The sequence below is a fragment of the Heloderma suspectum genome, chromosome 2 (assembly GCF_057233095.1).
Source record: "Heloderma suspectum isolate Gila_16-S chromosome 2, 16-S_ref, whole genome shotgun sequence".
In the NCBI taxonomy this organism is placed as follows: Eukaryota; Metazoa; Chordata; class Lepidosauria; order Squamata; family Helodermatidae; genus Heloderma; species Heloderma suspectum.
Window position 1 is genome coordinate 341475567 of NC_139459.1, and position 14042 is coordinate 341489608.

The 14042-nt window shown below is 47.8% G+C and overlaps 1 protein-coding gene across 1 annotated transcript in view; it reads right to left on the reverse strand.

The window, feature by feature from the left end:
- The window catches only part of RNF39 (ring finger protein 39), a 32014-nt gene extending 18341 nt beyond the window's left edge, over positions 1 to 13673 (reverse strand). The window contains exon 1 of the mRNA XM_084830385.1: positions 13287 to 13673. Within this exon, the coding sequence (XP_084686511.1) occupies positions 13287 to 13637 (351 nt within the window). The 5' untranslated portion in view covers positions 13638 to 13673. The remainder of the gene's footprint in view (positions 1 to 13286) is intronic.
- Between the last annotated feature and the right edge of the window lie 369 nt (positions 13674 to 14042).

Below are 14042 nucleotides of genomic sequence, written 5' to 3' on the forward strand. Positions count from 1 at the left end.
CCTGCAACAAGTGCAAGTTGATCACGCTGCTGGAGGAAAAAGTAAGTGGACTGGAGCGGCGACTGTCAACCCTCCGGGGAATAAGAGAACACGAAGAGTTCTTGGACAGAATGGGGGAACTACAGCAGCAAAGGGAAGACCAGAAGCTTGAAGAGCAACAGCAAGATGAGGCAGTGGGAAATGCTGAGGTGAAGAAAAATGGAGTAGAGGATACTCCTTGGAAAACGGTGACAGTTAGGAGAAGAAGAACTAGACGCCACTCTGCACCAGTGGAAGCGGTGGAGCTGTGGAACCGATTCCAGGTACTTGCAGATGTGACTGGAGGACAGCCTGCAGAGGAAGAATCACAGGGGAACCTGCATGAGAGTGAGCAAGAGGCTAAAGGTCAGTCAAACAGAGGCGATGAAACCCAGGCCTACAAGAAGAAGAAGAGAAGTGTGGTAGTAGTGGGAGACTCCTTGCTGCGTGGGATCGAGACCCAAGTATGTCGCGAAGACCCGTGGACTCGCCAGGTATGTTGTCTCCCGGGAGGACAGATTAGAGACGTGACTGAAAGGTTGCCTGCACTCATAAAGCCCACTGACAGGTATCCCTTTCTTCTCATCCATGTGGGAACAAATGATACCGCCAAGCGGAGCTACGAAGAGATCACGTCAGACTTTGAAGCTTTGGGAAGGAAACTCAAGAACTTTGGGGCCCAGATAGTTTTCTCATCCATCCTTCCAGTAGTTAGAAGAGGGATAGAAAGGGAACGAAAAATACTCCGGGTGAATGACTGGCTACGAAAGTGGTGCCGACGAGAGAGATTTGGATTCTGGGACCACGGGCTATACTTCCTGGAAGATGGGCTGTTGGCTAGGGATGGGTTGCACCTCACAAAGGCTGGGAAGAATGTGTTTGGCCACAGCATGAAGAACTTCATCAGGAGGGCTTTAAACTGAATCCTACGGGGAAGGGAGATGTAATGTTGGGGGTAACAATGGACGTAGGCGCATGCACTGCAATGGAGAGAACAGCTCTGATAGCGCCCAATAATAGTCTTCAGACACATGTAGGAAGAAAGCCAGACTATGAAGCACATGGTCTTCGATGTCTATATACTAATGCCCAGAGTATGGGAAACAAACAGAACGAACTTGAACTCTTAATACAGGAGGGAAATTATGACTTGATAGGTATAACTGAGACTTGGTGGGATGACTCTCATGACTGGAATACAGCAGTTGAAGGATATAACTTGTTCAAAAAGAACAGGAGGAACAGAAAGGGAGGCGGGGTTGCACTGTATGTGAAAAATACATATCTCTGCACAGAAATACAGGAGGAGGAGCTTGGTAGCCCCATCGAGAGCATCTGGGTTGAAATAAATGGAGCAAAGAATAAAAGGAACCTGGTGGTCGGAGTCTACTACCGGCCACCCAATCAAGGAGAAGACAAGGATGAAACTTTTGAAAAGCAAATAGCCAATGTTTTAAGGAAGCATGATGTAGTAGTAATGGGGGACTTCAATTTCCCCGATATTTGTTGGGAGACAAATTCTGCAAAACATGGCCCCTCCAGGAAATTCCTGACTTGTGTGGCGGATAACTTCCTCCTACAGAAAGTAGAGGAAGGAACTAGAGGATCGGCTATCCTTGACTTGATCCTAACCAACAGAGATGACTTAGTGGAGAAAGTAGCAGTTACAGGAACTCTGGGGGAAAGCGACCATGTTGTACTTGAGTTCTTGGTTCTAAGGGAAGCAAAAGCCAAGTGTACTCAAACGCGTACCCTGGATTTTAGGAAAGCTGATTTTAATAAACTCAGAACAATGATCAGTAAGGTCCCATGGCAAGCAATGCTAGCGAGAAAAGGAGTCCAAGATGGGTGGGAACTTTTAAAAAAGGAAATTCTCAAGGCACAATCACAAACAATTCCAACAAGAAGAAAAGGTGGAAGACAACAGAAGAAACCAATGTGGCTTCACAAAAAGCTTAGGGATGACCTGAAAACAAAAAAGGACACATATAGGAAGTGGAAAGAAGGCCAAGTAACAAAGGAAGAGTACAGGCAGGTAGCACAGAATTGCAGGGATGGCGTCAGGAAGGCTAAAGCGGAGAACGAGCTGAGGTTAGCGAGGGATGCTAAAAACAACAAAAAGGCTTTCTTCAGCTATGTGCATAGTAAAAGGCAGAGGAAAGAAATGGTTGTTCAGCTATTAAATAAGGATGGCAAAATGATAACAGATGACAAAGAAAAGGCAGAGGTGCTCAATTCCTACTTTGGCTCAGTCTTCTCCCAAAAGAGGGTCTATGACCCCCCTGGCAAAGGCGAAGTACAGGCTGAAGGGGCAGGATTGCAGCTTGAGATCGACAGGCATATGGTCAAGGAACACCTCATTACTTTGAATGAGTTCAAATCTCCAGGGCCAGATGAACTGCATCCTAGAGTCATAAAGGAACTGGCAGAAGAACTCTCAGAACCGCTGTCTATTCTCTTTGAGAAATCATGGAGGACCGGGAAAGTGCCAGATGACTGGAGGAGGGCTAACGTTGTCCCTATCTTCAAAAAGGGTAAAAAGGAGGAACCTGGGAACTACAGACCAGTCAGTCTGACATCAATCCCTGGGAAAATTCTGGAGCAGATCATAAAGCAATCCATCTGGAAGCACCTTGACAACAATGCCGTGATTACTCGAAGCCAACATGGATTTGTCAAAAACAAGTCCTGCCAGACGAATCTGATCTCATTTTTTGATCAAGTCACCTCCCTTGTAGACCGTGGGAATGCTGTAGACATCATATACCTCGACTTCAGCAAAGCTTTCGACAAAGTGCCCCATGATCTCCTGATGAGCAAACTAGCTCGAAGTGGGCTAGATGAAACAACGATCATGTGGATCCACAGTTGGCTACAGAATCGGACTCAAAGAGTGCTTATCAATGGGACCTTCTCAAGCTGGGGAGAGGTAACGAGTGGGGTACCGCAGGGCTCAGTCCTGGGCCCAGTGCTCTTCAATATTTTTATTAATGACTTGGAGGAGGAGGTGCAGGGAATGCTGATCAAATTTGCAGATGACACAAAATTGGGAGGGATAGCTAATACGTTGGAAGACAGAAACAAAATTCAAAGTGATCTGGATAGACTGGAGTGCTGGGCAGAAAACAACAGAATGGCATTTAATAGGGACAAATGCCAAGTTCTGCACCTAGGAAAAAGAAACCAAATGCACAGTTACAAGATGGGGGATACGTGGCTCAACCACACTACGAGCGAGAAGGATCTTGGAATTGTCATCGATCACAAGCTGAATATGAGCCAACAATGTGATGTGGCTGCAAAAAAGGCAAATGCTATTTTGGGCTGCATTCATAGAAGCATCGCTTCCAAATCCCGGGAAGTACTAGTTCCCCTCTACTCAGCACTGGTTAGGCCTCATCTGGAGTACTGTGTCCAGTTCTGGGCACCACACTTTAAGAAGGATGCAGACAAGCTGGAGAGGGTTCAAAGGAGGGCAACAAAGATGATCAGGGGACTGGAAACAAAGAAGAGAGACTGAAAGAACTGGGCATGTTTAGCCTTGAGAAGAGAAGACTGAGGGGAGATATGATAGCGCTCTTCAAGTACTTGAAAGGTTGTCACAGAGAAGAAGGCCAGGATCTCTTCTTGATCATCCCAGAGTGCAGGACACGGAATAATGGGCTCAAGTTACAGGAAGCCAGATTCCGACTGAACATCAGGAAAAACTTCCTGAGTGTCAGAGCAATACGGCAATGGAACCAATTACCTGGGGAGGTGGTGGGCTCTCCCACACTGGAGGCCTTCAAGACGAGGCTGGACAGCCATTTGTCAGGGATGCTCTGACTTGGATTCCTGCATTGAGCAGGGGGTTGGACTCGATGGCCTTGTAGGCCCCTTCCAACCCTACTATTCTATGATTCTATGATTCTATACCTAAATGTAAGTCAGAGTGACTGTTGTTCCTGTTGTAAGTTCTCATACATCTTGTCTTGTCTGAGCTGAATTCACATATACTGATAGGCCTTGAAGGGCCTGTACTTTGATCTGGCAGCTCAGGCTCTTGCAAGAGTTACCTTGCTTAAGCCTGCAGCTGCTACTAATGCTTTGGAAATGCCAGTGTAATGCATATAACCCAGTCTAGCTTAAAACAGCTCAGAGCAAAGGCAAGCAACAAGGTGGTGGATAATATCCAAAGGTGGTAAGGACGAGAATCCAGTCCAAACAGTGGTGATCCAAAAGAGACATCCACGTGCAAGAATTCTGCATATCCAGAAACTTGCTTGTTTATTTGTACTGCCAAAGAGACAAACTGCCATTCACTTTTAGGGGGTGGCTTGTCTCTTTGGCAACAGGGGAAATCTTCAGAGAAAACCATCAAACAGTGCTCTGGCTGCACAGTTCTCATGCCCGTCTCTTCTCCCTTCCTGCAGACAGGGGCTCTCCCTATTTTGCAGGTGGTAGTGGTTGAAATCTGACGCACCAGCGCAACTTAAAATGGTGATGTCTGTGTTTTTTCCCCCGATGTACAGTTTTCCACCATTCCACTTTGTTAATGATCCTTGTGCTCCAGCAGAAAGTGATTGTGCCATCCGTTCTCCTTCATTATTCAAGTCCCAAATCCCCCGTTGGTGTGGAACTTTGAGTCCATCTGCCACAACTTAGTTTCCCTCCATATAGTATTATTTTTTGTAAAGACTCTGCTCATATATTCTGTCTCCTTTGTAACAAAATGATCTGAGGCCATTCAACCTGTCCTTGGATGATGACATCCCTTTCAAAGGGCATCCTTTCCCAAGGGACTGGTGATCATTAAATTTGCAGAACACCTCTGGACAGGCTTAACTAGATCAAGAAATGAGACTTCATCAGAGGGATCCTAATCCCAGCCTCCTACAGATCTGTCATTTTGCCAGACACATTTTCCACAACAATTCTCTCCTCTTCACTTTCTTCTGTCTTGTGTGAATTCTTGTTCCTCTGTCCTTCCAGACCCTGTTGGCAAGGGTGAGAAACCCACCATGGCACCAAACCAAATCTCTCGAACAAAATAAGCAATGCTGCAACCCTAAACTTACTTCCCTGGGAGTAAGCCCCATTGTAACCAGTGGAACTTACTTCTGAGTAGATATATAAAGGATTGCACTCTTAGCCTCTATTACACAAGTGAAAGGACATGCTGTATAGAAGTGTCCAGAAGGTAGATCTCCAGATGTTTTGGACTTCAACACCCAGAAGCTCCTGCCCATTTCGCCAGTGGTTAGGAATGCTGAGAGTTGAAATCCAAAAATCTGGAGACCTACTTTCTGCCCACTCCTGGTGGAAGAGTTGGAACAGGGTAGCCATCTGCCAAGCTGGACAACAACTCCCCTGCATTTCCCTTCTCACAACTATTAATGGTGTAGCGAGATTGTTATCCTCTATTACATCTCTTGAACCATCTACATCTGCTTCTCGGAGGAAGGATGGGGTAATAATAATAATAATAATGATGTATTCTGTGCCCGAGCTCTTGGGGTGATAAACAACAAGGCAATAAAAAAAGCCCTTGCACACACAATAACGCATCACATTCTGCATAGGAGCAATAAGATATATATCTAGGACAGATGGTAGGTCCTACCAGTGCCTGGGACAATTATCTCCTATGTCCACCAAGCAGGGCTGGGCCCTGTTGTCCCAGGTGCTGCTGCTTCACAGCTGTACTACTATGGCCTATTAACACAACCCTGTTAAACGTGATGATAGGCAGGTGGCTGAACAAGTGATGAGCAAGTTGGGGGTGGGGGGGCAGGGACAATCAAATGTACATCCTGTTTCAGATCATAAGTGATTATTCCTAAGGAACGCCTACCTCTTTAGCCAACTCCGGTTCTATACACCAGTGACTACCCATTATAGACAATTAAAATGGGCATGTATACCAGATGTGTATGCCAAGGCATAAATATATTTGCTTTGACTGCATGGCGTTAATCATACTGCTACAGTTGTTATAAGGTGTAAAATATAGCCACAGCCTTCTGAAAGGTTTCCCCTTTTCTTTTGACCTAGTTACATTATTTAATTCACACATTTTTTTCCTATCTCTTCTTCTCATCCTTTCCCCTTCTCCTGAGGAACAGGTCCAGCCTCGAGGGCAGGTATGCTGGGGCAACTGCCAAGGGCCCACACCACGCAGGGGCCCACTGACAAGAGCCCCAGGAGTTGCTCCTCCTCTTCACCATGGCAACCTGCGTGTTCCCCTGCCTCTCGCTCTGGCCCAGACAATGGAGGCGGCGAGAAGCAGGAGCAATAAATGCCATGGCCTACTTGCTCACTGGCTCTCTGCCTGTCAAGCGAGCGAGAAAGAGGATGAGGAGCGATAACAGCTGGTGACAATGGCAGTGAGAAGGTAGACTCACGAAGTTCACTGAGGGTGTCTTGCCCAAGGGCCCTCCAAAAGCTGGAGCAGGCACTGCTTAGGAACATCGGAAGCTGCCTTATACGGAGTCAGACCATGGGTCCACCTAGCCCAGTATTGCTGACGCTGACTCGCAGTGGCTCGCCAGGGTTTCAGGCAGGATTCCTCCCTAGCCCAACCGGGAGATGCCGGGGATCGAACCTGAGACCTTCTGCATGCCAAGCAGGTGTTCTACCACTGAGCTACAGCCCTTCCTCTAATAAGGCTCTTCCTTATATGTTGGTGGGGAGAGCAGGGCGGGATGGCCTACTTTTACTTTCTTGGGTAGCATCGTTTCATGAGTGATATTTTCTACGTAATGTATTTATTTTGTTTATTTGTTTATTTATTTGACTTATAGCCAAATGAAGCCCTCACAAAGTGGATTGCCACCTACTTTAAAATGCAAAATGGTGTTGGGGTGGCGGTGGTGGCAGCCCAGCACCCAAGGATGCTGGGCAGATGCCAGGGGCTGTGAATGGCCAATGGGGCCCATTGAGCTGAGCCCTGGGACCAGCCTTTCTCAGTGCTCTTCCAGAGTGCAGGAGTCCTGCGGAGGGGGTACCACAGAAGTAATTCATTATTGCCGCCCCCACCACTTCCTCCAGGGAGCTTAGGGCAAGTTATATGCCTCCCACCCCCACCACCTTTTACACCAGTCACAACCATGACAGGTCGGTTTGGCTGAGAAAGAGTGGCTGGCCCACGCAGGAGGTAATCCAGCGAGATTCATTGTGTGGGAATTTGAACCCAGGTCTTCCTGGTCCTGGTCGGTGCCCCCGCCCCCCAAATATGCGCCACCATGCTGCAATTAGGCTCTTAAAAAGTGCTAGTGGAGGCTTAAGACCCCTCTATTGCAGCAGGGTTTTGGGGGGAGGGTGTTTGGATCAATGGGGAGGGTTAGCCAGTAGCAAAACAGCAGTAATTCCCCCCCCCCCCCAATGCCCTCCATGCTGCCGTTAGGCTTAAAAAAAAAACCCTAAATGCTGCTCGAGGAGTGGAGGACCAAGGAAAGTCTCTGATCGGAGATTTCCCAATTTGGGGTGTGGTGGGGGGTGGGCAGGTCCTCGGAGAGAAGCTGGTGGGCCAGAGCGGGATGCCCTGCAGGCCGTATCTGGGCCATGGGCCAGAAGTCCCCCATCTCTAACCACTACACCGCACTGGCTGAACTAGTGCTGGGGACAGGGGCCTATCTCCTGTCTGAGGAAGTGTGTGTGCGTGGGTGGGGGGCACTCCTAGACCAGCAGATCTTGTGACAGGCCTACCTGGAGCCAGCCCCACTTGTAATATAGGGAGTCCGAAAGCGGCATGGCTAAGGAACGAGGCCAAGAGGGGGAACTTTCTGGCCTTGCTACCTGAAAGGCTCAAAGCCCTTGAGTTTCAGTGATGTCAGCATTGCTCACTCACATCTCCTAGCAGCCTCTTGCTGCACCAGTATCGCTTTATACATCTTGCCTGTCTTGAACTGCAAGGCAACTTTTCTTCTTGTCTCCACCTTCGCTATGTAGGAGAAGGTGAAGCAACAGAAGGGAAAGTACTTGTGGATGCAAGAGATAAGAGATGGTTGGTGCAAGCAGGGGAAGGCAGATCCGATGAACGAAATTCCCACAGCCCAAGATTCTCCCTCTCAGGCTCTAGGGCAGCCTTCCCCAATCTGGAGTGTTCTAGATAATGTTGGACTACAACTCCCAGAATTCCTGAGCATTGGCTGTGCTGGCTGGGACTGATGGGAGTTGAAGGCCAAAACATCCGGAGGGCACCAGGTTGGGGAAAGCTGCTCTAGGACATTACCCATAGGCAGCCTAAATAGCCTTCTTTATCATGTTCTGTTTTTTAGTAAGCAGAAGATAAGGAAGGCCGCATCTTATCAGATTGTCTCTTCTTTTGGCAAGGATGTGCACATTTTGAGACCAGCAGGGCTTTCCTTCTGGGGAAAACAAACAATTCAAAGTAGAAAACAAGAAGGCAGGATGCTGAAACTCAGATCCGAGTTTGCAATTGAACCAAATTCATTACCAATGCAAATGCATCAGCTACACCAGGATAAGATATCATGATAACAGCACACTTTGCATGCACACAACGACAACAACTTGCCAGGGATGCATACATGTACATGTGCAAGAAGACAAACTATTATTTATTTTATTTATTTTAAAATATTTCTATACCACTTGTCATGTATAACATATCCAGGTGGTGTACAACAACAACAACAACAACAACATAATGATGATAATTATGATGATAATATACATTAAACTAAAACAATCAGCTGTACAATATAATCAGTGACCATAAATTACAAATCAAAAGCCAGGCATCATGACTCAATAAATGTCAAGGCAAATAAAAACGTTTTCACCATGTGCCTCAACAGCAACAGAGTTGACACATGTGTTATGTCTGGGGACAGGGCATTCCAGTTAGTGGACACTTGAAAATGATAGCTTTAAAGTCAAGCTACCAACTTCAGCATGTATATTATATATGGATGTCAACTTTGTGTGGCTTTCCTCTCCTCCTTCCCATTTTGTTCTGACAATTTTTCATTCTTCTCTTTGCTTTTTTGTGTAGTAAGTTTCCTCCATGATCTTCTCCTACCATGAGGATTCTAGGTAGGGTTACCAACTTCTTTACCAGCTCATGCAGTTGTGCCTTTAATACAGCAGCTTGATCTGCAGACATTAGCCAGTGATAACAGCTATTTCCATGTCTTGAAAAGATTCGCCTGCTGATTTATGCAGCTCAAGCTACTGTTAAAATATTAAGGGCTGTTTTGAGCTTTATTTGAGATCTCTGCTCCATTATGTCCACCCTACTCATTTCTCTTGCACCTGGCTTGGATATCCACCCCAACTTCCCCACCCTAGTCATGTGATATCAAAGATGGCACCTAGGGTTGTCAAGTTTTTTCTTGTCCCTGCTCCTATGCTTCTAATAGCAGCTTGATTAGGAAGTGATATTTGTTTCCGTTGTGTGAAAAGTGCAGGACCAGACTTGTTACTGGTCAGTTGGCAACCCTGGGAAGTACTTTTAAATTTGGAGCTGAAGTCTTTCGTCTAGATTTTTAACCCTACATCAATTCAGTTCACCAGTAGCGGATAAGCTTGAAATCCAGCAAAATTACTGAAAACGTCTCGAAATCATTGTGGGCAACACTAGAAACTGAATATGGGTGAGCAACCAGAAGAAAGCCCTGCTGATTCCAATGGGGGCTTACTCCTAGGGAAGTGAGTATAGGATTACAGCCACAAATGTCATTTTGTCTGGCTACAATTAACAAGCACAGGAGCAGGGGCTGTGTTTTGGTTGGTTTGATTTTTTTCAAAAGGTGTCAACCTAGTTGGCCAAGCTATACTGTTTTGTTTATTATATCTTTAACCTCCTGCTTTTCTCCATGCCGCTGTCAAATGCAAATGGTGAAGGGCTGTTCACCATTATCTGTTCACCATTATCACCATTATCTGGTGAAGGGCTGTTCACCATTATCTGTTCCAGATAAGGCTGTTTCCACTTTGGGTTGGGGTAATTGGGTGTTTTAAATGTGGGGATCCTGGGGTCAGGCTGTCTCAAGACAGGATGGCTGTGCAGCCATGGGAAACGCTGTGCTCCCACTTTCTGCTTGGGTTGACCTCCCCCAACCTGGCACACTGCAGATGTGTTGGGCTACAACTAGGGATGCACGGATTGTGTTACATCTGTTCTATCTGTGTTTCTCGCATTGTCGTTCATTCCGTCGTCCACGCATACACGGAAATTGATCTTTTTTAGGGATGTACAAGAACGTTGCTCCACCAGTGCTAATGCACATTAGCACAAGTGCAAATTTGTGCAACCCCCCCCCAAAGGAAAAAAAACCCAGTCCGCAAGTCCACACAACTCGGAAAAACCTGGTCCACTGCAGAATCATCAGGTCGGATTCATATAAATCGGAACTCATTTGAATCCGTTGCAGATTTCTTCAATGTCCATAGCTACAACTCCCATCATCCCCAGCCAGCATGATTGGAGCTGAAGTTCAACAGATCTGAAGGTTTGAGGGGAGGCAGGTAGGTGAAGTTGTTTCATTTCAATTCTTTCTCTCTTCACCCACACCGTCCCCCAGTTATATTACTCTGTAAAACACCATCCATCCTGTTGGTGCCTTATGAGTTAGAACTAGAGCGGTGCATAAATGGCCTCTTGAAATTCTCCACCTTACTTGTGGGCAGAGAAATCTGGGGGACAACTTCACCGAATTTCTCCACGGGGAGGAGACATTCTCAACAGGTTCTCCCTGGTAGGGCTCCCCATTGGCAGGGCTTGTAGCACAGCTTCTTTCTTTTTTAGTAAGGGTTGGGGGTGGGGGGGGGTGGGGGGGGTGCTGCAACAGCATCAACCATCTTGGCAGGCCATCCCCCAGTGTGCATCCACCACAATTTGGGCTGGGGTGGGGCAGTGTTGTGTCTAGTTCTAGGGATGAGGTGGAGTTAGTGGTCTGCCAAAACGTGTCCTCCAATTTCCTGAAAGTTTCCTGTCCCCCCGCTCCCCATTCTCTTCCATTGTTCTGCCTCATTCAGGATGTTTTATAGTTTATTTTTGTGGTGTTTCTGAGCTTACCTAATACAGCTAGCCTCCCAGGCGGTCTGCACATCCTGATCTGAAAAAGCCCAATGGGAGGAATTACCTCATGGTGCCTTAAACTGGGCTTTAAGTGAAGTGTAGGAAGCTAAGGAGGCCACAGGCCGCCAGAGAGATGATTGTGCAATGAAAAACAGGACACTTGTGCTCACTCCTCGGCCACCTCCTAAGTAAAGTAAGCCCAAGAAACCCAAACCCAACCCATGAGAATTTCTCCGAACTCTCTTCCCCGTTGAGTTTCTTTTCGGAAGTAATTTCTCTTCTATCAAATTGAATGAGAATGGTCAAAAAAAAGGTGGGAGAAATTTTCGGCACAGCACTCGTTAAAACAGTTTTTCTTGGACATGTTTTTCACTGTGTGTTTCTCTGAGGTCTTCCCATTTGGGGCATCCTGGCTTTTCCACATGCTGGAATCCCGCTGCTCTTCTCGTGCCCTGGCTGCCTACCACTGCAGGGAACCCCCCACCCCAGCAGCTCAGGCAGGGAGAAACTGCCCCGACGCAGCCACAGTTCACAACTCTGACTTGCGTTTGTCGTGCCTTATACCGAGCCAGGCCACGCACTGGCCCATGGAGTTCAGTGTTGTTTGCACCAGCAGCAGGCAACCTGGTGCCCCCCTGAGGTTTTGGACTACAACTCCCATTAGCCCCAGGCAGCATGCCCAAATAGACAAGGAAGATGGGTGTTGTATTCCCAAATGTCTTCCAGGCACCACGCGGCCTGCCCGTGCTTTGCACTGACCAGCAGCAGCAACCCTCCAGGGCTTCAGGCAGGCTTCTTTTCCAGACCTACCTGGAGATGCCGGGGATTGAACCTGGGATCTTTTGCACGCACAGCATGTGCCCTGACCCTGAGGGACAGCCTCGCCTCTAGTTCAGGGGAGACACGTTTGCTCCGCTTGAGAAGTCTCATGAGCAAACGGCACCTTGGACTGTGGTTTCACTGGGAAAACGGGGGCAAAGGGCTAACTCCCTCCACTGGCATCATGCTGCTGATCCACTTCATCCCCTCTCCATGTGATTGCCTTTCACCCAAACTGAAAGGGAGCCATTGACACATTTCTGTCCAGGGGAGGCTGGTGGCTCCAATGTCAGTGGGGCAGTTCATCCGCTCCGGGTTTCAGTCGGATAGCTCCTTTAGGAGTTCTGACTGAAACCCGGAGCGAATTCACTGCCTCACTGACATCAGAGCCACCAGTCTCCACTGTTTCCATCATCTCATCAAGCCTGTCCTGAAGTGAGGCTGTAGGCCATAGACATCTCCCTATGTCATACAACAATAGCGTTTTAGAGTTGGAAGGTGCCCTTGAGATCATCTAGTCCAACCCCTGCTCAATTTCTTCCTCATTGGGTCCATAAGTGCATTTCCATCACTAAGAATATAAAGACATAAGGACAGCCATGCTGGATCAGACCAAGGGTCCATCTGGTCAACATTCTGTTCACACAGTGGCCAGCCAGGTGCCTCATATGAACCCCGCAAGTACGACATGAGTGCCATAGCTTTTGCAGCAGCATCCACATAGAAGCCTCCTGATATTAGCAAGTCTCTGATTTCACACACATAGCTCAAAACGAGAAAATATTTATGTTGCCTTCAGGATTGTCACTTTTTTTTTTCTTCTGGCAGAGCTCCTTTGCTGTTAAGTGCTAGGGTAACAGGCAGAAATTTAACATGAGCTGTTCCCCCCCCCCATCTCTGAATCCAATGCTGGGGGAAAGTTTCACCTATTCTGCCTGTCCCACAACTGTTAAACGGACAAAAACAAGTGGCAATTCTGAAAATCTTCCTACCACTTTCCTCCCCAGAGCTTTCTTCGGTTTATGTTTTAACACTCAGAAAAAGGCAAGTCTTGAAATAGAGGTTAAATGTGGTTATGGCAATAGCCTTTCACAGCAAACAAACAAACACATCACATACACACACACGTCTGAATGCTGGAAATTTTAGTGCAATTCTGTAAGAAAATATCATGCTGCCTCCATTTCTAAAATAAAAGGTGCCAAAGCATACGCTTAACTGGAAATCACACCTTCTGCATTGAAAGCCCTTCTCCCAGGGTCCAAACCCATTTGTTTAGAGGTTGGGCATAAGGAGAGGCACTCTGCACATGGTCAGAGATGCCCTCTCCTTTATTATTGCTTGACATGTTCCAGGAGGACTGAAGCCTGGCATCGACCTAAGCAATTGAGCCTCCCCAACTCCAGTTCCTCCCAGGTCATACCTTTTTCTCCTGGATGCTGGCTACGGGGACCCACCCGCCCCGGCGCCTCCGGGACTTGGGCAGAAGGGGCACGTGGGCTGTCTTGGCATTGAGGTGTTGGGTGATCTTGACCTCCACAGCCAGCTTGACGTTGGTCCGGAGGTTCTTCCTTTCAAACACGGTCTTGCACTGGGGACAGGACAGCACCCGGGGGCCCTTCCCAGCTGCGGTGGCCTCCTCCCAGTAGCGGGTGATACAGGCCCGGCAGTAGCTGTGATCGCAATCCAAGGTCACCGGGTCCTTGAAGTGACCCCTGCAGGCAGGGCAGATCGCAGCTCTCTGCAGCTCAGCCACAAGCCCTTTGCCTTCCATGGCAGGTGTGTAACAGCAAGCTGCGCTCTGTGGTCTGAGGCCAGCTAAGTGCCTTCTCTTTTATGGAAGGGGCGGAGGTGCAAGGGAGGGTGGAGGAGGAGCTCCCTTCGGCTGCAGGTAAACACCGCTTGCACAACCGGCCAGTTCTTCCACTCTGCGAACTCAGCTTCCCGTGCCAAAATGTGGCAGGAACAGCCTCTGGGGTGGAAGACGGTTTTTTGTTTTGCTTTGCGGAAGATTGCGTAGTCTGATCATTCCTAGCTGTTAACGCCAAAGGGGAGGAGGAACGGGGCCAGGGCTGCAGCTGGGGTTCTAATCTCCAGTGCTAGGGCAGGCATCCCGATTCCCATCTTCACTCGCCTCCCTGAGCTTCGAAGATCAGCCCTAAACTGGAAATGGTTCTAA